Source organism: Gallus gallus, chromosome 1 (genome assembly GCF_016699485.2).
Source record: "Gallus gallus isolate bGalGal1 chromosome 1, bGalGal1.mat.broiler.GRCg7b, whole genome shotgun sequence".
NCBI classification, from domain to species: Eukaryota; Metazoa; Chordata; class Aves; order Galliformes; family Phasianidae; genus Gallus; species Gallus gallus.
The window spans coordinates 185,703,998-185,729,259 of NC_052532.1; the positions used below are offsets into that span (position 1 = coordinate 185,703,998).

Consider the following 25,262-nt stretch of genomic DNA (forward strand, 5'->3'; position numbering starts at 1 on the left):
GAAATGGATACTGACAGTATCAGAATGCTTCTAAAAACATTCAAAAACTTTAAAAAGAAACCCATCACAGTCCCTTTGCCCAACAGATGAACAAAGACTCACCTCAGTCACAACACTGATGGCAGAGCTGTCTGCACATGCTGGGTTGTTTATTTTATCCTCACTACTTCTCTCTTGGTTCATCTGTTCAGTGTCTGATTCTGCAATACTGATGTCATTTGAGCTCACAAGAGTGAGTTCAGGTTCTTCCATAATACCACGCCCTGACTCAGTCTCCTGGCAAACAGAAGACACAAAACCTCAGTGTAAAAGCTGTGTATCATTTTATGTATTATAAAATATTAATGTATATTAAAATGATGTATGCATTAAAATATATTCTAATTATATATATTTTAAACCCACTATTACTAGAAATAGCAACAGCTGCTAGCTTGTAAGAAACTCATTTAACTCAGAAAAAAAAGAACCTGCCCCAAGCAATAATGAAATCCAGGAGGAGTGCTTTGCCCAAGGTGTTAATTGATACATGCAAACCAATGCAACACAAAGTACAGTGGTTTGGTTTGTTTTTTTTAAACCAGTAACTAAAAAATATATAACCCAAAGCAATCAAACAAAACTCAGCTCTTTTCCACTCATCTCAGTTTAAATCACTGCTGAAATCCAGCTTCAGGCCAGGTTGGTTGGTTTGTTTTAAAAATGAAAAAGGAAATAGGTTTCACATAGTTTTCAATTACTTATGCTTTGGTTCTACTATTTACCTCCCAGACTGGGTTAAGTTCAATTAAGTAACTGTGCAGTTTCATGCCCATGCTGCACCAACTAACGTCACTGCTAATTGTTTCAGTGCTGTGATTTAAAAGAGCAAGGAGAGCAAATGTCCAAGAAACGTGCAAATCTGAAACCAGAACTACACAAAGAACATTTGCCAAGTTTTCAGATGTTAAAGATCTAAAATAGCTTGTAAAGAAAAAAGACACAAACCAACAAAATAAAGCAAATAAACCACCAAATACCTGCACAAAATACTACTTAATTTGGGAAATCTGTTCTACTTACCCAAATTGGAATACGAGATGAGCTTCCAGCCACAGAGTTAGAATGTTTTTCATGTCTTCCCAGGCAGAAAGCATTCTGCTTTACTGCTGCCTGTAAATAAACATCTGGGGCTTCTAAGCTGATGTCTTCAGTAATCCTTGAAGACTTTTGTACTTCAGGAAAACCTTCATCTGCCTCCTTTGTATTTGTATTGCAGTGAGAATCCACCTCCACAGCTTTATTTGCTTCATGTACGTGAAGTAATTTTTCAGGCAGCTTCACATACTTCCTATCAAGTACCTTGACAGGTAATTTTTCAGAAGACAGAATCTCTTTTTTGAATGCTACACCCTCTTTCAATGTGTGTTGAGGGAAAGGTTCATCCACTGTCACTGGTGTGGTACTGAGCTGATAAAATGATTTTTGTTCTTCCAGCGAATTCAGACTTTCATTTCGCATATCCTCCACTGACCACTGCAGACCAATACATTCCATACTCTTTGCCAGTTCTTCATACTGTCTGTCAGATGAAACATCGTTCTCATTGCACCCATTTTTAATCCCAGGATTTAGTTCCAAGGACCTCTCTGACACAACATTAATGCCTGCTGGCTGAGCAGCATTCTGACAGCGATTGCTCAGAGCAGGTTCTAATTGCAGTGGGTGAAAAGATTCTTCCAAACCTGTTCCAGAAAGTTAAGAGTCAAAATGTGAGCTTATCAGAACCACATTTCAGCTTTAAAGAAATTCCTCCTTAACAAGGCTTTTGAGGAATGTGTGGACATCTATGCAAATAACACAGTTAATTAACTACATCAGATCTCCCCCTCAGTCTTCTTTTCCCCAGGCTGAACAAACCCGGGTCGCTCAGCCTTCCCTCATACAGGAGATGCTCCAGGCCCTTTAGCATCCTTGTGGTCCTCTGCTGGACTCCTAGGAGATCCCTGTCTGTTTTGACCTGGGGAGCTCAGAACTGGATACAGCAGTCTAAATGTGGCCTCACCAGGGCAGAACAGAGGGGGAGGATCACATCCCTTGACCTGCTGGCCATGCTCTTTTTAAGGCAGTTCCATAAATTGAATAATTTCCCCAAACTTACAAAATGAGGGAATGAACATTTTTTTTTGGTAAAACTTATTAATTTCAGCCACCACTGGAATTAATGGACTATTATCATAATTGCTGCACACAGTAAGTACCATCCCTTACAGCACCTTCAATACAAAAGCAGATCCTTGCATTCAAATAATAACTGCTAAGTAAAGACCTTCACATTTTTGAGTTCTACGCATTAAAGGTGGTGAAGATGGTGTCTAAGAGAGCAGAAGCAGAGTTAAAACATTTTAAAGCAAAGCTTATTTACAAGTAGAGTTCCTTCCCAGTTTCAACACAACAAAACAAGCTTAAAGGTTGATATTTACATATTGGCAATGGTTCCATGTTTGTAGCATTGATCGGACTGCACTGTACATACCCAGAGTAATCTTCTCTTTGAAACACTCTTCTGATACAATGTCATTTGGCTTGCTTGTTTCAAGACTGCCCATCCGACTGCCTCTTTGTATATTCAGATTGGAGGTTCTCACTTCTAGAAACATAGACTGGTCTTGGCTTTCTGTTGAAAATGTTGAAATCTGTGGCAGAAAAAATCCTGATTAGGCTTTATTTTATTGTTTTTTTTAGGAATATGAAGGATGAAAAGTTAATGGCAACATTTGCTTTTTGGATCATATTTCTCCTACAAACAGCAGAAATGCTTCCAGTTCCACACATGTAAAAAAATTACAATGGCATTTCATAAAAAATAAATTCCAAGCCAAATACAGCTTTTCAGCAGTACCTTCCTCAATTCTTTGTTGCCCTGTTGAATCTTGTAATGAGAAATGGGTGATGAAACACTGAAGGCAGGACTTGGTTCCAAAGGCTGAAAGAGCTGATGGCAGAAGTTAGGAAAATGCCTCTCAGTTTCAGGAAAATCAAGCTCAGCTGCTAGAGCTGTAAGAAAAGAGGTCATTTTTAAAAGACAGAAACTGACATTTCCTAGCTTGCTTCTAGACGGAATAAGGAGAGGATATAGATTTCTGCAGGTAAACAAATGCTAGATTGCAAAAACAGATCTTTACAGCACTCAACTCCTTCACACTGATACAGTGCAAGTACAACTGCTGCAAGAAAGTGCTACTTTCTTTTTTTTTTTTCTTCATTATTTTAAGTGAAAAGTTGAGGTCAAGAAGTTCTCTGTTAAGCACCTGAGAGACTGCATGAGAAGCACTGTCCTATTTTGGGTTTCCCAGTACAAAACATACACACTGATACACTGGAGCAAGCCCAGTGAACAGTCACAAAAACAACTGAGGATGAAACACACAATGTTCAAAGAGAAACTTAAAAACTGGATTTGTTCAGTTTTGCACAAAGTATTGAGAGCGTGGGGGAAGAGGCACAGAGATCTCTGCTGTCTACAGTATCCTAGAAGGAAGTACAGGGAGAATGCAGACACTCCCTTGTTGAATATACTCAGTGAAGGAAAAAAGGCTCAAGACAATGCACAAAAGATGCAACACAAGAAATTCTGGTTACATGTAAAGAAAAAAAAAAATCCCAATTAAGGTTTTTAAGCAAGATGTCTGAATGGTATGAAATTCTTCCACTGGAGATAATCAGAACTTGGCTGGACAAGCCCACAAGCAAGCAAGTTACCACTGATTTGAGCAGGAGAAAGAATTTCTGGTCTAGATTAATATAAAACTCTATGATTCCAGGTTTTCCAACATGTTCCTGAAGGAAGCAGTTCAAATTAAAATACTGCTTATCACCATGACAGCTACTAAGGATGGTTTTATTGTCATGAATCAGTAAATGTGCACAGTTAAAGAGCACAGAACTTTCACCACTTTGTTATCTATGATTCTTCATCTATCAACTCTATCTGAATAATACAGTATTGTGTAGATACTGTTCTAAACTCCTTAATAGAGTTGCACATATGCAAACAATAATATTAGCACAAACAACAAAGAACAGAAAGAACAGTCTTGCTATGGTAGAAGGAAGCTGCACAGAACTAGGCTGTGACCTGTTATCTTTTTGATGCACTACTCAATGCTACGTGTAGATATACATAAAGCAATGAAGGATTTGGTTCCATTAAAGCAAGAGTTCTGCTGTGCAGAACATTTATTGAAAATAAAATGTAAGCTAATTATAAAGAATACTGAAAACACATAATCCTGATTAAACTCCTCATTCTGTATGACAGCACAGACCACAAAAGCTTTAAAATAGAAAATACCTTCAAAACGCGTATTGTTCTCTGATGAAGAGTTCAACTCTCCACAGCATTTCTCCAAGATCTGCTGACTCTGACTTCGTTTATCAAGGCACGGCACTCCTTCAGGCAACCTGGTTTCAGGTGCTCCAGACAGATTCTCCTGCCTCTGCTGTAAGGCAAAAGGCAGCGAGGTGTCCCATGGGCTGCTTGTGATTCTTTTCAAAATCTGATCTTCCATGCTGTCAGAAGACAACCCTGAAATAAGAAGCTAGATGCTCACACAGTTTTACATATAAAGCATTTACATGAACTCACCTGAAAAGATGCTGCTTAATACCTTGAAATGCCCTTAACACCTTTTATTATCACTTTTTTTTAATTTTTAAATTTGTATTTTTTTTACATCCTATTGCATATAAACACGTCACAGAATCATTTGAGTTGGAAGGGATTCCCAAAGGTCATCTAGTCCAACTCACTTCCATGATCTGGGACACCTACAGCTCCATCAGGTGCTCAGAGCCCTACCCAGGCTGACCTTTTGTGTCTCCCAAGGATGGGGCATCCACTACCTCTCAGAGCACCCTGTCCCAGTGCCTCACCACCCTTACTGTAAAATACTTCCTCCTTATATCCAGCCTAAATCTCCTCTTCATTAGTTTAAAACCATTACCCCTTGTCCTGTCAAAACAGACCCAGCTTAAGAGCCTGTCCCTGTCTTTCTTACAGCTCCACTTTAGATACTGAAAGGTCTCCCCAGAGCCTTCTCTTCTCCAGACTGAACAGCCCCAGCTCTCTCAGCCTGTCCTCATAGGAGACATGTTTGATCCCTTGGAGCATTTTTGTGGCCCTCCTCTGGACGCACTCCAACAGCTCCATGTCTCTGCTGTACTGAGGACTCCACTTTGGACGCAGTACTTCAGGTGAGGCCTCACCAGCACAGAGCAGAGGGGCAGGATCACTTCCCTCACCCTGCTGGCTGCGCTGCTCTGACTGCAGCCCAGGATACTGTTGGCTCCCTGAACTGTGAGGGCACATTGCTGGCTCACCTCCAGCTTTTCACCCACCAGAGCTTCAAAGTCCTTTTCAGCAGGGCTGTGCCCTATCCTCTTGCTTCCCCAATTGCACGGATAGTGGGGGTTGCCACAAGCCAGGTGCGAGATCTTACACTTGGATTTGCATCATGAGGTTGACCTGGGCCCACTGCTCAAGCCTCCTCCAGGTCTCTCTGAATGCCATTCCGTCCCTCAGGTGTGTCAATCACACCACAAAGCTTGGTGTCAATCCTTTAATGTGACCTTGAGCACCTTTATGACATAGGGCAATCGTTGTATTCCTTTTTGAATAGAAACAACCTGATATAAATGAAACAGAATAGTAGGAATTGTGGAAACCACAAGTGAGTTCCTGGTTAGCACACCAGTCCCTCTTTGTCTATTCTCTGACAGAAGCAATCAGAAAAGATCTTAATCTCACTGAGTGTACGGAAGAAGCACAGATAGACTTGAAAAATGTATTCATGTAGCTGAGTAACCAAAACCTTAATGTTATCTTTTTTTTTATTTCTTCAAAAATAATCCTCAGAAATCAATTTATAAGCACCAAGTAACTGATATGCACACATGGGTGTGTCTGAGATCAGATACGACTCAGATTAAGACAACATTAAGCCTTAACTAAGTAAATTCACAGGACAGTATATCATCACTTCCAAATCCACCTCAAATGTGTGCAGGTGATAAAGATGCTATACATTATATTCTTTTAATATGTACATTCTAGTTATGCTCTGTAACATGTACTATCAATTCTTAAGTGAAATTCCACATTTTATTTTTCCAGAAGAATTTATGTCCAGTGAGTTAGATCCATTCTGCCATAAAATAAAGAAAACATCAGTTTTTCCATTTGTGAAAACAATGAAACACCTACCAGTGTCAACAGGGCTGACATCCAGTGTTTCAGTAGTCAAAAAGCTTCCAGTGGAAATAGTTGAAGATAAATCACAGGGTACTGCCTGCATGGAAGCCTCTGAGCCTACATCCATGGACATTACCTTAGAAAGTACTTCCTAGGAGGAACAACATATACGTTACCATGTATTCAGACCCCCACAATTGAAATCACAATCACATATTTTATTCTGAGCTCAGTTCAAGTGTAGAAGCCTTCATTTTTTGAAGTCAGGCAAATTAAACTCATCATTGCTCAGTACACATTCACATCCAGTCTCCCAGACACAATTCCCTCCAGCAGCCCCCTCCCCCCAGCACACACACCACACACATACAGACACACAAAGAAGCCTCTCAGAACTGCATACAAATCATGACACCTCGAAGATTATTTATCTTCTGGTGCTCAGATTTGGCTATTTCTCATCACAGACCCACTTCAGTAGAGCTGTAGATCTCAGAGGAATATAGATGTGAAACTCAGAAACACTCCAAGTACTTTCAAGACTGCAACTTCTGAATGCAGGAGAACGATTGGAGAGTTCAGTTCTACTTTTATGGTTAAATATATATCAAATTTCCTAGAAAATTGTATTCCTTAATTTCGAAGCTCTGCAGTCACAGAATAGAGACAGAGGGTTCTTACACTTTCAAATTTGGAAGGAGGAGATATGAACATTTTACTTCTTCCAAAACTTTGAATTAAAACATACATCAAGACAATAAAAGACAAAAACCTAAGAAGCCCATTCTCTATATTATTTTTCATTATATACTAGTTATAAGTATATTTACTATACATTTACACATACATATACATGCTATATGCATAAATAATGCTGTATATATATAACTTGTCAGTGTCTAAAAATATCTGAAGAGAGGGTGCTATAAGAATGAAGCCAGACTCCTGTCAGCGGTGCCTAGCGCCAGGACAAGAAGCAATGGAACAAAGGAGGTTCCCTCAGAACACCAGGAAGCACTTCTGTGCTGTGTGAGTGCTGTAGCACTGGCACAGGTTGCCCAGACAGGTTGTGGAGTCTCCTGTTTGGAGATCCAGATGGTCCCTTGTGAGGTGGTCCCTTCCCACCTTCACTATTCTGTGGCTCTGGGGAAGAGCTGGTGCAGCCAGAAGAGACAGCTTGCAGGGACAAATTAACAGCAGCCTGTCAGTGGCTACAGGAAAGGTACTGAGATGGAGTCAGGCCCTTCAGTGTTGCATGTCTGGAGGACAAATACAATGGTCATGAACTGAAGAAGCAGAGGTTCATAACAGTTACAAGGAAGAACTTTTCAACAGGACAGTCAAGCACCAGAACAGCTCACGTGGAGGTCCTGCAAGCCTCCACGTTTGGAATTTTTCAAGATCCTACATAATAAAGCTCTGAGCAACCTCATCTGATTCCACAGATGTCCCTGCTTCGATCAGGAGTTTGAGACAGGAACCTCCCTAGGTCCCTTATAACCTGAATTATCAGATGATTGTACTAGATTTCTACTAACTCATGAGCATGCTGAGAATACAAGTTCAAATTATCAAATGCCTAATTCAAGGCTACAAAAATCACGTTTTTCCTTTTTGCACAGCATCTTTAAAACACATCTCAAAGAGTAAATTACATTACACGTTTACTCTGATTGACTAACCGCATGAGTGCCTCTGAATGATGGTCCAGAATGCAGTGTGCCCTCTCCAACTGCAGCAGCAAGAACTGGCACATCTTGAGCCACAAGAGAATCTTGGCACTGAGCTAAAAAGAAATTCAATAGAAAGCAGTTCGTTGTTAATGCTTTTTTTTCTTTAATTGATATTATTTTTTCAGAACGCCAGATGGCAGTAATACCCTACTGCTGCTATCTTCACTGCTAGAGCACTGATTTTGCCCATTTCTTACCTTTTTCTTTTCACTTTCTGCTCCATTGCACCACAATTACTGATTAGCAAGACTGCTCTTTGTAAAGCATGCATAAAGAGCTATAAATGCATGTTTTGGCCTTGAAGAATAAAATACAGCTCTGGTAGTGTCACTACAACCTTTTATTGGAGTGAAGAAATCTTTCTGTCCTCTACTACTATAACAATTACAAAGAAAATCAGACTTTAAAAGTAAATAAGAGAAACCAAAATCAGTGAATTATCTAACTAATGCATAATTACTACCATGGAACCGAATCACCTCTTAGACAAAGAAATAAGTAAGATCAAGTTCTGTGGAAAAAGTGCCGTAGCAGCACTGGAAAAACACAATTTATGTATTCAACGCTGACAAGCACTTTCAGGCCTGACAGTTCTTCTAAGACCTTAAATTAACATCCAGCAGCAAACATTTGCATATTCTTATCTTGAGTAATATTTTTCAAGGAAAATGTTTAATGCTGAAAAGCAGTTGAACTTCACAGAAGTGGATCCTCAGTTCTACATGAGTCTCCCAGTTCTACAAGAGTCAATAACAACAGAGACATTTCAGATTCCCAATTCTCCTGAGATTTCTAACAAGGAGCAGTGGCAAGAAACAGCTGTAAGACATACAGGAACTGGAAACAAACTCTTATTTTCAAATGGAATGAAAACTAAAATGCTGAAACAAGCTACCGTGGAAAGCTGGGAATTTCCTGTTCACTTTACATCAGTATTAGATATTCCTATGAAATAAATGCTTTATTTTATGAAGGACATCGGAGCGGCATGAGATGATACTCAAGTATCCAATACAGTTTTATATACATATTTTATGAAGAGCTGCTCTACAAACATTTTATTCCTATACCGTTATAACTTGCGTTGTTCCATGATATAAACACAAGGGACAAACAGCAACAACTTCAAGCTATAAACCCAAATTCATTACTCATTTCAGAATTAAAAATGCAACACACCTGTATCTCCTGCCTTTATTACAGTAATAGCCTTAAAAAGCTGCACTCGGTGACTCATAAAAGAGGTGGGGTTTTTTTACTTTAATTTTCTATTTCTCCCTCCAAAGTAATAGCACAGAGTTTGCATTCCTCACAGCTTCCTGACATCTGCACGGGACTTCCATTTTAGCCTCTTGGACAGCATACAGTGACAGAAAGCAGTGTTAACTGAAACTGAAGTAAGAAGCAGCAGTAGTAATTTTAGGATGCAACTGAGAGACCTGAATGACAAATCACTCAAAGATGATGAAAAAGAGACTAGCCCATACCCTATTCTGCAGACAAAAAGAGGAGAAAGAAGTCAATAGTTGCACTTGCTTGCTCAACTGGTGAAGGGTAAGACTGTCTGCTGTAATAATGAATTATGGACAAATATTTGAGATTATTAAAAATAAATGGAAGTCTTAATCTTGGGTCACATGGAAAATATTCATGCCTGGAATAACACCTGCTTAGGGTAGCAATACATGAAAATGATTGCATCTGTAACACTGCCCACGGGGACTCTTAAAGGCAGAGATGAATACAAAGAAAGGCTTGTTGATATGCAGGGAAGGAGAACTGTGAAAAAGATGCATGCATCAGGTCTAGTCACTGTCTTCACGACAATTTCCCTTAGGAACTGAGGTTTATGTGATCAAACTGCCTGTCTCATCTGTGGGATTACTCTGCAGTTCCCTATTAACAATTTACATTCTATTAGCCCTTTTTAATTCTTCTTTAAATTTAATTTAGAAGACGAATACTCAAATATGTTAAGTTCCTAACTCATCTTGAGAGATACCAGTGTCATGGTAAGGGAAAGCAATCTGAATCGGTGCCACCAGTGAGCAAACAAAGTAACATAGCTAACAGCTACCCATCCTCTCTGCCTGCCCAGTCTGTGCAGCACCTGTAACCACTCAGTGGTTACAGATGAACCACTCAGTGGTTCAGAGGTCAGGGATTCATGTTCCCCTAACCAGAAGCAGTGCTTAAGACCCCCCTCCTTTGCTCCCAGATGTGTCTGCATCTAAATGTAAGCAGTTTATTTTTCCCTCATCTGGTAATAATTGAAGAAAATAAACAGTTACAGAAACTTCCCCCAAAATTTGCCTGTCACTCAATGACAAATCTTATATACCAATTGAAACAAGCTTTGTTCATGAAGTACCCAAACTGATTGACCAAGTTTATCTTTACAAACCCACGTGGCTTTTACCTCTTTCTCTTTAACCCTTTGATAAAGCAGGTGAACAGTGATTAATAGGATTTGTGCACATCAGGTAGTTCTACAATCACAAACAAAATTTATAGGCTGCAAATCTGTACATTATTAGAAGGAAGGCAGAAACCTCCAAGAATAAGGTCATGATCACATGTAGAAAGCACTCATTTGCTCTTCTCTTTGGAAAGACAATTATGTCTCTTGAAAACATAGGAAAAACTGCAAGCATGTTCTGGTCAGAATCAAGTAGAAAACTGAAAATCTTTAAATTTACCACAACCTGGATTCTCTTCCTGAAAATATTGTGTTAGTTTCTCAAAGTCATGAAGCACAACATATCCTTCAAGTTATAAAGAAGATTATGTGATAGTGTCAGGTGTTCTTCCTAAACACATAACCACAGGAGGCTTTTCTTTTCCTTTTGTTAATTAACTGAACATCTTTTTACATAAATCATTACATTGTTCATCTGTCATACTAATGTAAAAAGACACTAGAAAACGATATTTCATGTTAATGTGGTAACCTAGCAATGTTAGCTGCCCAAACTTAGGCTTGGGGCAGAGTGGTTGGAAGATTGTGTGGAAGAAGTGGGCCTGGGAGTGCTGGTCTACGCTCAGCTGATCAGCAGTGTGCCCAGTTGGCCAAGAAGGCCAACAGCATCCTGGATTGTATCAGCAATAGTGCAGCCAGCAGGAGCAGGGAGGTGACCATCCTTCTGTACTCAGCACTGGTGAGGCCGCACCTTGAGTACTGTGTTCAGTTTTGGGCCCCTCACTACAAGAAAGACATTGAAAACCTGGAATATGTCCACAGAAGGGCAACAAAACTGTGAGGGGTCTGGAGCACAGGTCTTATGGGGAGCAGCTGAGGGAGCTGGGATTGTTCAGTCTGGATGAGGCTCAGGGGAAATGTTATCGCTCTCTACAACTGCCTGACAGGAGGCTGTGGTGAGCTGGGGGTCAGTCTCTTCTCCCATGTAGGTAGCAGCAGGACTCGAGGGAATGGCCTCAAGCTGTATCAGGGGAGGGTCATGTTGCATATTATGATTTTTTTTTTTTTCCAAAAAAGTGGTCAGGTGCTGAAATGAGCTGCTCAGGGAGGTGTGGAGTCACCATCCCTGGAGGTGTTCAAGAAATGTTTAGATGTAGTACTGGGGGACATGGTTTAGTGGGGAAATACTGGTGATAGGTGGATGGTTGGACTGGGTGATCTTGGAACCTTTCTTGGAACCTTGATCTTGGATCTTTCCAACCTTGGTGATTCTGGGATTGTACAACTTATTCTAAAAACACAAACCTCGTCTCCAAATATTTAAATTATCACTGAATACTTAAATTATCACTGAAGTTTAAATATAGGCATATTTCAAACAGACCATTTTGAGAATTAAAGGAAGAAACTGAGAGAAAATCAGCTTATGTGTAATGATTTAAAGCAACTTTGATCCCTAATAAATCTTAATTGAATTCAAAAGGATGTCCCAGCACAAACTAGATTGAAGCTTACCTTAATATTTGGAACAACACCAAAAATTCTAGTAAAACCAGGAGGTGCATGTGACATAGCTGTATTGCTTATAAAGATGTACATATAAGGGCAAGGTGCTGAAAACAACCACTCTGCAGCCCCAGTAATATATTTATTTTGGATAGATACTGAAAACTGCACTGGATGTCGAGGCGCTGTCAACTTGCATTCAACTTCACGTTGCTCAAGTCAGCGTTTCATAGAACACAGAACAGGTCACAGCAAGGCAGACATACCATTTACCAACTGGAACTACAATAAACTGCATTTCAATCTGCAAGAAATTTTAGAAGCTGTAAATGCACTGCAACTGAAAGTACTGGAACCCCCAGGTTTGCTTTATCCCAAGACCAGAGACAAGCTGAATTACTACAGGCAGGAAAAAACAGCAGGATTTTAAAACCCTGACTCCACTTGTTAGGCCAAGCACTAAAAAAACGTCTTTCTAACCTGCTTTCTTTGATCACTTTTGTCCTTGTATAAGCCAGTTAAGCCACCCACGACACGCTTGAACACATCCACAAATTGCTTTATTTGTGATAACCAAAACAACTGCTTTCAATTTATGGTATCAGATTAACACTGTTGCACATGGACACAATCTAGTCTCAAAAGCGAAATCTCTAATTAAAGCTCTTCACAGATGAACAGAATTAAGGTAATCCTTACATTATTGCACTAGTATTCTCTCTACCAGCTGATTCTAAGTTGTTTCTTTACATTAAGGACAACAATCAGCCTTTTATATTTCATCTCAGTTGTACTTCTAAGCAATTTCTTACAGTGATCTTTCTGTGGCTGTCTACCAGTAAGTAACACTGTACTGATATCTCTTTCTAAGCATGAATCTCTTGTGTCTTCAGAAGGAATCACGGAGTACCGATGCAGGCACAGCACTGATCTGCTCCAGGTTCTCACCTGGAGAAGGTACACATCTGGGCACCCCATACGTACTCTGGGAAGGTCTCTCTCTCAGAGGGAGAACACAACTTCTAGTCTAGCATTTCACTCTGCACATGCATGAGACTCTGCTGCTATGGCAGGGCAATCAGGTGATGGAAAAGAGGTCTCTATACAGACAGCTCCACGAGTTACATGTTGACAGTGCACGCTTTGGATGAAAAACTGCTGACTGGCAAAGATCTGCAGTGTGGCCATGGGTTACTACAGTGGCGGTGAATCACAAACAAACAATGCGAAATCAAAACTCAGTCCTAAGATGCACCCACTGAAATACCATTTTTTACAATTGAAATTAAACAGTATTTAGATAGCGCTCTGTGTTCTTTAACAAGTCATGCTACTTATCCTACAGATAAATAGCAGTTAAATTAGCAGTACAGAATGGTACTCACATTGTTCCCTGAAGAAAGGGGATTTCCTCACCTGAATCATATGAATTTTCAGTAGACATCAGCAGCAGCTCTTGCAATAATCCAGACTGTTTGCTTTGCCGTGGGCTTTCAACAGAGATTTGCTGCTCACAGCTTGTTATGCTCCCAGGTGAGCTGCCTTCTTCATGGAGAGCATCACCATAACATTTCCTATATGCAAACTCCCCAACAGTTGAAATGGGAGAAGGTTCTCCACCAACAGAATCTGTTTTACCTGAATTTAAAACATCTCATCAGTCCAGGTGTAGACATGCAACGTTCCACGCTTCATGAAAGAACACTGTAAGGCAGGTATACTGTTCTACAGAAATAATCTGCTGATTTTGCTCAGTGCTCCACGCAAGTTAACCATACCAGGTTAGTAAATCCAGACACAGCATACCTTCTCTGCTCTGGATTAAGATCTCCTTTCTCCCCAAACCGCTCTCTTCACCAACAGCCCTTTTCAGCCACTCAATGGAATCCACTAAAGTTCAACTGGTTACTATCTAACCAATAATGATAATAATGGAATGAATCATCTGTCAGTTAGAATAGTGTTTATACAGCACATATGCACTGCCTATTCTAAAATTCCACACAATGTTTCAGAAGTATTTTTTTGTAGTAATTCTATTTTTAATCTTTGCTGCTGTTTTTTTTTGAGCAGCTGTTTTTTCTTTTGGTTTGTTTAATGCAAATGTGTATTACTAAGTCAATTGCTTTGAAGAATATATCCTTCAATCAAACACCTCAGAAACAGGAATCTGTTGTTGTCCTGCTCTTGGCTGGGATAGAGTCAGTTTTCTTCCTAGTAGCAGGTATGACGCTGTGTTTGGGATTTAGGCTAAGAATAAGCTGTGCTGAAGAAAGGTTTAGATGTTGTACTAAGGAACATGGTTAAGCAGGGAGATATGGGTGGTAGGTGGACAGTTGGATTGGATAATCGTGGAGGTCTTTTCCAACCTTGGTGATCCCATGATTCTAAGTTTTATGTTTTTTTCTGACTCTCCCTCATCCCACTTGCGGGGAGCGAGCCAATGGCTGCATAGTGCTCAGCTGCCTGCTGGGTTAAACCACAGCGGTTATTTAGCCAAGGAACCAAACTGGACCAAGAAAAATTACTCTCCATAAACTGATGCTGACTAACATTAATTATTTTCTTTAATTAAAAAAAAAGTCCCATATCAGCTATTTCATTATTTTGCCCGAGATCAGCATCAGCACAACAGGCCTGTAGTTACTTGAATCGTTCTGCTTAATTCTTTTATGAACAGCATTAAAAAACATATTAAATTTTAGCTGCAAAGAGACCTGAGGGAGAGGGTAAGAGGAAAAATTAAAAGTTTACATTCAGAAAACATTAGTTTGTTGTACCTGTTACTTCACACTGCTCACAAAGCATTACTAAGTACTGCATTCAAGTGGTAACCAACATGCCTAGAAACTGACGATTGCTTTCATAGAATCACAGAATCACTCAGTTTGGAAAGGACCTTAAAGATCAGCGAGTCCAACCATAACCTAACCATACTACCCTAACAACCCTCCACTACATCGTGTCCCTTTGCACGGTTTTTGTCTGGAATTGGTACAGAATGGTTTGTAATTGAAAAAAACAAACAAACAAAAAAACAACTATAGAGTTTGTCTGAAAACTTCTGTAGATAACTGGTGCCAGCTCCTTATTTAAAAGATTGTAAAGAAAAAGAACTTCCATCAGCTGCTCCTGCCTATTCTCTTTGCAATTAACGGATACATTCATATCTGATGCAATCCTCAGAGTAAACAAGGTATGAACAGCTACATAAAAATGCAGACCCTCTCCAGGGTACGAGTAACTCCACACAGCTTTATTCTGCACTCAATCTTCTATGTTTGCTATTAAAGACATTTTCAGCACAGAACCTGCAAATCTTATAAGCTCAACAGAAAAAAAATCAACCAGACCTGGAATTACAGTGATTTTTTTGTTTTGCTACATTTTCTTCTAGGCTGACACTGATAAGGAAAGCTTTTCTCAACTATAATTCCCTTGAAAAATATTTAAATTATACCTTATGGTAAAAGTACCAGCTATTACTTCATTATCAATCACCTCAAAAGCTTCAGAAGATAATTATTTCCTCCAACCTATACTCCTTAGAACAGAAGTATTCATATATTCTATATGTATGTACACATTTTATACTCATATTTTACCTGCAAAAGAAACGTTGCAACTCCTTGGTGTATCTACTTCTGGAATAACACTAAGTTCATGCTGTTCCAAACCAAGCCCCAACTTCACTTTTGTCACAGGAGGTCTGGAAAACCTCAATTTCTGTTCTCTATGCAGAACTTTCTCAGGCTGTTCTGTAAAACAAGGTTTTATGGTTTAGGTTCCCCTAGCACGTTACAATATGCCTATCAAATCAGCTTGGGCAAATGAAAGAGAACTCTATCTCAGAAGCAAAATGAGAAAAACAAAATACTATAATAAAACATGCCATACAGCCTTACCAATTTGCCCAGCTAGACTGAGGTACTGTGAAATCATTTCATCTCTGTGAAATTTACTCATGTCACAGTTCTCCTCCTGGTAGTTTTCTGAGTCCTGGAAAAAGTCACTCTTACTAATCCAGTCAGGCCTTTGTGGCTCTGGGATTACTCCATTCATGCTGCTGTGTCTTACCTTAAAGGGAATAAATGAATAGCAACAACAGCACTCACATTTATACTCATTAATTAAGCCAGCCTTCTGTTGGGTGTACATTTCACAGCATTATGCACTTTGATAAACAAGTTCAAGTATGCATTTTGAGAAAGAATTTCAAGCATGCAAGCTCCAAGCCTTGTATAGCTTGAAGAAGCATTTGGGTATACAGATATCCTATTTAGCACTACAAACTGAATGTGCCAAAATATTATTTGTTACATTTTCAAGGCATTTGTTAGATTCTATCAGAACAGTCAGCATTTTTAAGAATAAAAATTCCTAAAAATTCTGATTTTTCCACCCCTAAATTCAGGAATTTTGGCTGTATGGAGACTGCAGTAGTGCAGCTTACAGCAATAGCTCTTTTACCCTGAAGCCTCCTTACCCAGAAACAAGTGCAGCTTCCAGAACAATTTTTATACGTGAAAGCACGTAGAACTTTTTGAAATAAAAAGTTACAGAAAAGAACTACAAATAAAATTTAATTTAAATGTTTCTAATTAAAATTTCCAATACAGTAAATCACTTAAAGCTACCAACACTCCATGAGATACTTTACAAACTCCTAGCATTCACTCTTGAGTTTTATCCCTTACCGAATGACTCACCAAGCAAAGCACTTACAAAGCTTACCTCCTTGTTCAGAAATTCTTTCAAAGCCTCTTGTTGTTTCTGCATCTGTTCCTTCAGTTTATCCTGCTTCTGCATAAGTAGTTGTTCTTGTATTTTCTGTCTAGAAAGAAGGGCTTCTCTATGTGCATCTAGCTGCTCTTGCAATTCTTTCAAATACTGCTGCTGAGCTTGGATGCTTTCTGATGAGGCCAACACTCTGTCCCTTAAATTCAGTATACAGGAATAATTCAACAAAGAGGCATCTCCACTTTTTGATTCCTCAATGCCTTCTTCATGAGATACAGACACAGGTCCAGAAAGAGAGCTGGGTTCGAGACCTGTTCTGGTGGGGTTCTCTGCAGACCCCTGCTGACAAGCCAAAGAATCAACTGTGGCTGCCTGCACTATAGAAGATCCTTTAGTTGTCATAAGGGGTGTCATAGGCGGAGGCTCTTCCTCAGCTTGTGTTTCCATTTGACGGTTAGACCACCAGAGGTCTGATTCCTTAAAGTGCTCTGTTTCTGAAGGCTCAGAGGAACATTCTGCAGGTAAGGCAAATCTAACCTGTTGTACACATGCTTCCAGTTGCGTTCTGGCTGGAGAAACATCTTGTGTGACTAACGCTGATGGTAACTGGAACACAGATGGTTCTCTGACCTCATTGTTGGAGCTGTCCAACATTCCCACTTGCTCCTGCAAAGAACAGCTCCGTGGCAAACAGGTCTCTCCAAACTTCAAATTCGATGGTTCTAGAGAATGTAGGTGCCTACTGGGATAAACACTGTGCATTTTCTCTCCATGTTTTTGTGAAAATGTAGTTTCAGGAACATTGCATGTGTTGTAGGGAAGAGGTAGTGACAGTGTGCAGTCTTCTGCACCAACTCGTTCAGGTGATTGGGACTGTGTAGACAGCGTTCTCTGCCTCTGTTGAAGTGGTTCTGAGACAAGCTTTAAATTAGCTGATGTTGTTTCCACAGAGCTTAAAATTTTCACAGGATCAGTCAAGTATCTTTGCTTCAATTTATTCTGATACTCTCGTAGATGCATTCTAGCTTCATTGATTGTTTGTTTGTGTAGCCTAAACAGAAAGAAAACATGCATCTTTCCATTCTGGTGCATAGATTAAAATCATTTTCAGTAATTAAAGCAATTCAAATTATTTTGAAACAGGAAGGTCAGAACTTTAATAAAGTAGATTACCTATTTTGTTGTAGAAGACGCTGTTGATAATTACGAATCACCTGTAAGTGGCTGTCTTCTCCAGGACTTCTGGTTTCTGGCACAGCAGTACTTCCAGACTAATTGAAATTAAGTGATTTTATGTAAAAATAAACATGTAACTCATAGAGACAGTTAAAGCAACAATCTCAAGCTGTATGTTTATTCATACAAGAATGCAAAAACTATTCTGTATGACCACCTGAAGTCTGTGAGCTTTTGGCCTCAGGCAGTGAAGCTCACTCAGTTTCTGGAACACACAGCCTACAGCTATGGTCCCTCTTGGCAAGTCTAGCATCCACCATCAAAGTCAATGGTGCATGTAGGAGCTTAGCTCAAAGAGGTAAATGTACCCAGCAGCAAATTAAGTGAGCAATGATCCAGCACAGCTGCCTTTACAAGGCAAATAGATTCTTTTAAGAGTGCACGTTGTGGAAATGGTTCAAAATTAAAAAAAAAACCCAAAAACTACAACCAACACTCCTTTTTCCTCACTCTCCTCAATGAATTCCCCTTCAATTAAGTAAACATTTAAGAGTTAGACAAAGACAAAAAGGTATCGCTTTTTTTTCCCTAAGATTATTTTTCCTTGAAAAAGGATATTTGTACGTGCACCCTCATTATACAGCTCTAATCAGGTTTTAATAACAAGCATTTTATTCAGACATGCTGTCCCAAGGCCTCTGTAGATAACCCAATATTGAAAGTCTTCAGTGATACATATAATGTGATATAAAAGCTTCTACATTAGACAAAAAAAGTTACAGACTTTAGTACAAGAGCTTCTGATTTGTGGCCTGAAAAAGAAAAACAAGGTCTTCATTGACAGAATTTAAAACTGGCAATTGGAGCTCTTGATTCATATAAAAGAAAAACAACCGAAACATACAGACCCCACCCCCAAAAACCCCATTCCACAGTTCTTCACCTCATGTTCTGCTTTCTTCTGTTGATCTGTTGAAGGAACACTGCAGCTTTGTACCAGCTGACTCCTCTCTTCCTCCTCCTTTTTATTCTTAGCCTCTTCCAAAAAGGTTTGCATTTGGATCTCCAGATGTGCCCTCTCTTCTTCAATTTGTTTCAGCAAGGCCAGCTGTTCCTGTTTCTGTTGCTCTATTTGCTCAAGCTATTGGGAAAAAAACAAAAAACAAAACAAAACAAACAAAAAAAACCATCTCTGGAACTCAAGAAAAAAGACCCAAACATCTGTACCGAAAACTCTGTCCCAACTCCTAACTTGTAGCAAAAATTGTATCACTTCTGACAGGCTTTTTCAAATTGTAAGCGGTCACTAAAGGTAGTGCTGAAGCTGAATCATTCCAAGAATCATTCCAGCAGCGACTGCCTAGAAATTTCTAATGGCCCCTGAATCCATTTACCATTGCACAATTATCTGCCACTGAATTAACAGAATGAATAAAAATCCAAATCTAATCATTCAAGATGCATCATAATTTTCCAGAGACTGCAAAGGAAGTCCTTCTTTTGGATTGAACTCAGAAGTCTATTTTGCATTTTACAGAGCTTCTTATCAAAAGTTCAATGCATTTAAATGCTAATTCAAATCTTACCCAACTTCTGAAATGGCTCATGTACCACCACTTTAAGAGCACTCCAGAAATCTCTCAAGTGTTTTGTTTATTTTTATTCTCTTTCCAAGTATCTTTCATCTACGAATCACTTACAGCCACACGAAGTAACAGCACATATACTTTTAGAATGGAAGTGAAGAAAAACTTCCAAGCAGTGACCAAGGGAACCCAAGGAGAAGCTGGGAACTGGGAACAGTAAACAGAAATGGAACTATAGAAATATATTCATATGGACATGTGTTAAGTGGGAGAAAACAGATGTTAAAGAAAGTAACCACACTTTCACAGGGGACCTACTGCCTTTTGTTCTCCTCCTCACTAAAACACTATTTTGTGAAATTTATTTCCTGAATTTCTGCACCTTAAAACTACAATTGGAGGTTGCAGTAGGACTTGAAATTCAACATTTTTTTTCTAATTGATAAACCGCCACATAACAGCTGGCAGGTCTCTGAACACCTAAGATTCAGTAAAAATATAATACATATAATATAGATAGCCAATATACGTATCATTAACAAAGTTATCTTGTAAATACAGTAAGTGTTCATATAGATAACAGAAGACATTCTGCATTTGATTTTATAAACTGAGAGACAAAATACTCAAGGTTTGCAAGCTTTTCCTGTCACTCTATGCAATCCTAGAGACTTTCAGATATTATCACACAGGGTTAGTAACATCTTCACAGTTATGTACTGGTGATGACCTCTTCCCTAAGCCAAAAAAGGTACTACCTGACAACTGGAATTCTTATTTAATCATGGGATAGAATCCTTTGCCTACAGTAGCTGTTAAATTTTACAAGAGAATTTTTCTCCACACTACTCTACATTCCAGTTCACTAATTGTTATGAAACAAAAGTTACTACACAAAGGCCAAGTATAGATAATGCTGCAGTAAAAGTTCCTTTAAAATGTTAACAGTATGCTGAAAGCGTCTGTTGCAGCTTTATAACCTGAAGCATTTTATTACCTTTATTACCGTCTGTAAATCACTACTTTTTACATCATAACCGAGACAAAAAAGTATATAGACTCACACTTACCCACTGCTGTCTCTCATTTTCCATTCTAATTTTAGCTGCTTGTTCTTGAGGATGGATTAGAACTGAATTTTCAAGTGCAACTCTATGTGCCAACATTTCCTTGGACTCTAAAATACATATTATTTAACTATAAATGTACCCCGAAAGAGCTTCATATCTTGTTTACCTCTTGCTTTAGTTGCCCAACCTCTCAAAAGAAAAAACGCACAAGCAGGCAGCCCTGACAAGATTACCATCTCCATCCCACTCAGCTCATCTCCAAGAGCTGGAAAAATCAGGTTTTGCATTAAGTCATTAATGGCCCTTTATCATGTGCCATTCTTGAATATAAAGAAATGGCTCAGTTCTAGGTGGATTAAACATTGTTTTTTTTCCCCAAATAACTTGGCAGCTTGATAGCAAAATCATCCTCCTCAGGTATAGAAAAAAAATGCCTTAACCCCTAAGAAAAAAGGAGGATCTAAAACTGGCACTCTCAAGGCAAATGTAAAAGCACAAAAAGCAAATCTTCACACACATTCAACTTCAGCATTTACATAACCAAAATAGCAACACAGGGCTGGAAACTCCAAACCAATAGGGGCTACCAAACACAATGGGATGTCAGACTGCTGTAAGATCCAGTTTTACACTGAGACCTTTTGGAATGGTGCCTTAAGTCCAGGAAAAATCCCTCACTACAGACATGTCAGCCCACGCCTGTCAAGCACTTTTAACTGTGAATATCATGAATTCAGCTTTTCCAGTTTAACAGATAAAGAACTTCCACAACCAATTTTGCCCTGCGACTTCTGCCCCTGTAGGTAAACACCTTCTGAAACATAGCAGCATGAAGTCTGACAAAAATTTGGGTGAGATTTACAATAAGAAGGTATTTTAGACATCTTTCCTCTGAAAGATCCTTATGGGTAAGACGAAAGGCAGAAATGAAAGAACTGTATTTACTTTCTGGCAGCATGATAAAACAGCACCACTGAAAGGTTCATTTCAATATAAAACATTTGTTACAGTCCACCCTCTGGACTTGCTCCTACAAAACAAATCTTAATGCAAGCACATATTCCATACCTTTGGCTTCACATACAGAATTTTTGTGTTGCTCATCATTCAGTTCTAAATCAACCAGCTGTCTCTCATTTCCAGCAATGGTGCCTGATTCAATAGTCTCAATCTTGCTTGGAAACTCTTTCTCACTTTTTGATATCCACTCCTCTTTCTGGTTTCTAATCTTGTTCAGCAATTTCTTCAAGGCAAGTTTTGATTGAGGTTGATGAGTTTTTACCTCTTTATGACCTGTAAATAATATGTACCTTTAAGAGATTTAGGTAATGATTATCTTCATGTTACAAAAAACAAAAAGCAAAACACACAAAGTTTTTAATTGCTTACACAGCTGAATAACTAATTATATTATCAGGTTTCAAAGCTTAAGTATTTTCTTCTCCTTGCAAGACAGAAGCAGCAATGTGTCTCAGGATGCAGTAGTAGGAGGGTTCAGCTTGTTGCAGCATTTCAGAACCAAATTAATCACAGATTACGCCGCTGCAGAAACCAGCAGCACTACTGCACCGGTTTGTACGCTCCTGTCCTCTCCTTTGTAGCAGAACTGGCAACACAATGAATGCATCACAGACCCAGAAATGGATAGTGTCAAGAGAGCCATGTGGCAGAAATGCTTGTCATGCAGCAACATTCAGTAATATGTCTCTTGTTCACATTATGTTATTCTGCTCATACCACGCACATGTGCAACTAGTGTGGCCTATGCACAAAATGAAGCAACTCGATCACAAAGCTGAGCATAAAGGACGTACATTAAGTAGACCTTCACATGAAGTCAAGCTAAAGCAAACTTTACCCTTTACTTGGCTAATATTTCATATACTCGTGCCATCTCTTCTATACAACTATTGCAAATGATAACACTATAGCCAACATTATTGTTCTTGCAGCTATTATAATTATTCTCAGTATTCTAATGAACTGAAGTGCATTAGAAAAAGTAATTTCTACTTCAAACTTGTATGTCAGAAAATTCATCAACAGTGGTGAGCATCATAAATCACTTTACTTTGAAACACTTCACATTCATTAAGGAATTTTAGAACTTAGATGCTTTAGTTAATACTAACATACAATATCTTTTCTTCTACTATAAAACAAGAAAGACTGAGTTTAAGAGTGTTACTTTCTGATTCACCGGGGACCTCCTCCTCTGCCATCTGTTCTGATTCTTGTTGACTGTCACGAACAGATTCTTGCTCCAAAGAGAGATCAAGATCATTATCTTGAGATCTATCAGAAGGGGATGGCAAAGGCTGTGGTTCAAATTGCAAAATCAAGTCTCCTTTCATTTCTAATTAAAGGAACACAAACACAAAAAGTGACCAATTAGAATAAAATGCAAACACCACAAGTTACACAAGTTCCTAAGAAGTTCCAATATCAACAGTTTGTTTCACAACAGTTTTAATACAACTTTTTTTTTTCCCAGAACAGAAGACTTTCAAAATTGAAGCCATTTAGATCATTAGCCATCTTTTTAATTCAGACCTGTTGCTTCCCATAAAACATGTTAGGTCATTCAAAGTAAGAGGATATAAAGTAGAAGTTCTATCTCCATGCAAAAAGCATTGCACTAAATAGAGGAGGATCCCAGTAACCTCTTCAGAGAAAACAAGCACCCTACGCGGGCTGCTCACAGGGCTGTCACAGGACAGCCACTGATCCCATAGTCCAGGTGCAAAATCCTGGAAGATGAATCCATGAGAGAGGCTTCCTGAGGATCACTGTACAGATTGAGGGGGCTACTGCCTAAGGTGTGGGATAAATGGGTTTGTACAAGACTTGACATGTAGGGAAAGAATCAAAGGTGGGGAAAGGGAAGGATCAAGTTAGACTGGGAAGAAACAAGTTTCGGAGTAGAAACAGAGGAGTAAACATATATAAATTTTAGAAAGGCCAGTCAGTACACAGGGTCTGACCTGTCTTCTTGCTAAATTCCGTTTTTTGTGAGTGAGGAATCCTCTACTTTGTATGCATGCATATTTGTCTGTAACAGCCAGCAACTGAAGCAGAGACCAGAACAAGCACATACATATTAGTACGCAAAGATTGGCAAATAGCAAGCCAGATTAGTCCTTGTGAATAACAACGGTCTTGGAAGCCAAGTATCAAAGTAGCTGTAAGACCGGGCTGGATACCAGAGAGACCAGAGGGTCTGCCTGTTGGCCACTGGAGGATCAGGAGATCCCAGCCAGCTACACAGGGGACGGTGGGGTCACAGGCTCAATCAAGAACTTGCTGGCATAAGTACATACATGGCTTTAACAGACAACTAGAGACAAGAGGATCCAAGGTCAGTTACTGCTGGCATTGATAATGTGAACGTATTTGCATAGACAGTAACGTCTGTGCATCAAGAGCTGAAGTGAAGCAGCAGTTCACATGTCCAGGAACCAGCTACTGGGGAGACTAAGGAACCAGCACCAACTGGGTAGAATGAGTATTTAAAGCCACCTTACTGAGAGATCCATAGCACATATCAAGCACAGCAGTGCATATATGGACACTGCAGGGTAAACAGAAGGCTCCAAGGTCTATGATCAGCTACTGGACAGAATGAGTATCAAACTTTTAAGTACTGGAGTATCCATAGTGCACAGAGGGTGAGTGTGCTATAAGGTGTGCATATATGTATCTGTGTCCAAGCACAAGCAGCTGGGGTAGGGCTGTAAGCCTCAGCATCTTCTATGTTCAGATATCAGCAACTGGGTAGGTCTGGGATGCATGGACCAGATACTGGGTTGACACTGTCTGAAACTAACCGCTGGAGGGATCAACACTGTACAGATATATGTCCCACAGGCCTCCATCCTGTTCAGACAGAGCAGGGAACAGGATGAAGCAATCTGTACTGTTTGTATGTGTACCCACCAAGAAAAAAAATGCGCACCCTCACTACTTGCTGCACCTGGGAATGCGTGGCTGCAGCAGCCTCTCATCTGCTGGGCAGCCAGAGTCAGCATCCTCCCACAGATTACTCACTTCTGTCCTCACTGTACATATCTTCAAAGGCGAACTCCAATTCTCTCTGCCAGTCTTCTTTCATTTCCATGCGTTTGCATCCAGGTACAAAAAGCTGAGGTGGCATCTGCGCTACCATCTGTCTTCTGCGCATTTGATCCATTCTCTGCATTTGTTCCAGTTCTTTCAGTAGCCTTTCCCTATCCTTCAAGTAAAGGGGTGATAAGCACTCAGCATTAACTTTCAGACAGCAGTACGTCAGGATTGATAAAACACTTCCATTTGGTTACCATGAAGTTAACTTGAGGTGTTCAGAATTAAACTAATCTTATTCTGGGAAGCAGGTGTTTCCTTGGGAGAAGACTGTATCTGACCTTTAAACATGAGAGTGTTTACAACCTAGAAGATCTAACAGAAAATGAAGTATGGGATGGTACACTGCAGGCCGGCTTCCCTGAACAGAATGAACTCTTCTGTTGTATAAAGTAAAGGAGTATTTCCATTAATAAGCTACTTTTTAGCCTGTACTTCAGTAACTGTTACTTTTAAGCAAGCTAATACTCTTGCTGCTCAATGTCACATTAAAACTATTTTTTTTTTAAAAAGCTTTATCTATAATTTGTTAAGGAGAAAAAAAAAACAACTTCATGAACATCAGTAACTTAACTTCCAGTTCCCCAGTTTAGCAAAGGTATTCTTTTAGGGCCAATCATATTTCAAAAAAAAAAAAAAAGAAAGAAAAAGAATAGTATAATATATAATATATAAGAATAG

At 39.3% G+C, this 25,262-nt stretch overlaps 1 protein-coding gene and 1 non-coding gene across 2 annotated transcripts in view; both read right to left on the reverse strand.

The window, feature by feature from the left end:
- The window catches only part of CEP295 (centrosomal protein 295), a 39,712-nt gene that overhangs the window by 3,200 nt on the left and 11,250 nt on the right, over positions 1 to 25,262 (reverse strand). Inside the window, exons 8-24 of the mRNA XM_004938870.5 lie at positions 24,510 to 24,693; positions 22,651 to 22,818; positions 21,531 to 21,755; positions 20,463 to 20,569; positions 18,750 to 18,947; positions 17,804 to 17,901; positions 16,625 to 17,681; positions 15,796 to 15,967; positions 15,496 to 15,648; positions 13,307 to 13,528; positions 7,915 to 8,018; positions 6,245 to 6,383; positions 4,334 to 4,567; positions 2,882 to 3,036; positions 2,516 to 2,675; positions 1,063 to 1,724; positions 103 to 276 (exon numbers count right to left, since the gene is read on the reverse strand). Coding sequence (XP_004938927.2) covers positions 103 to 276; positions 1,063 to 1,724; positions 2,516 to 2,675; positions 2,882 to 3,036; positions 4,334 to 4,567; positions 6,245 to 6,383; positions 7,915 to 8,018; positions 13,307 to 13,528; positions 15,496 to 15,648; positions 15,796 to 15,967; positions 16,625 to 17,681; positions 17,804 to 17,901; positions 18,750 to 18,947; positions 20,463 to 20,569; positions 21,531 to 21,755; positions 22,651 to 22,818; positions 24,510 to 24,693 — 4,212 coding nt within the window. The remainder of the gene's footprint in view (positions 1 to 102; positions 277 to 1,062; positions 1,725 to 2,515; positions 2,676 to 2,881; positions 3,037 to 4,333; positions 4,568 to 6,244; positions 6,384 to 7,914; positions 8,019 to 13,306; positions 13,529 to 15,495; positions 15,649 to 15,795; positions 15,968 to 16,624; positions 17,682 to 17,803; positions 17,902 to 18,749; positions 18,948 to 20,462; positions 20,570 to 21,530; positions 21,756 to 22,650; positions 22,819 to 24,509; positions 24,694 to 25,262) is intronic.
- LOC112531635 lies at positions 6,620 to 6,702 on the reverse strand. Its single transcript, XR_003073530.1, has one exon. It is a non-coding gene; the product is annotated as a small nucleolar RNA U2-19 (small nucleolar RNA).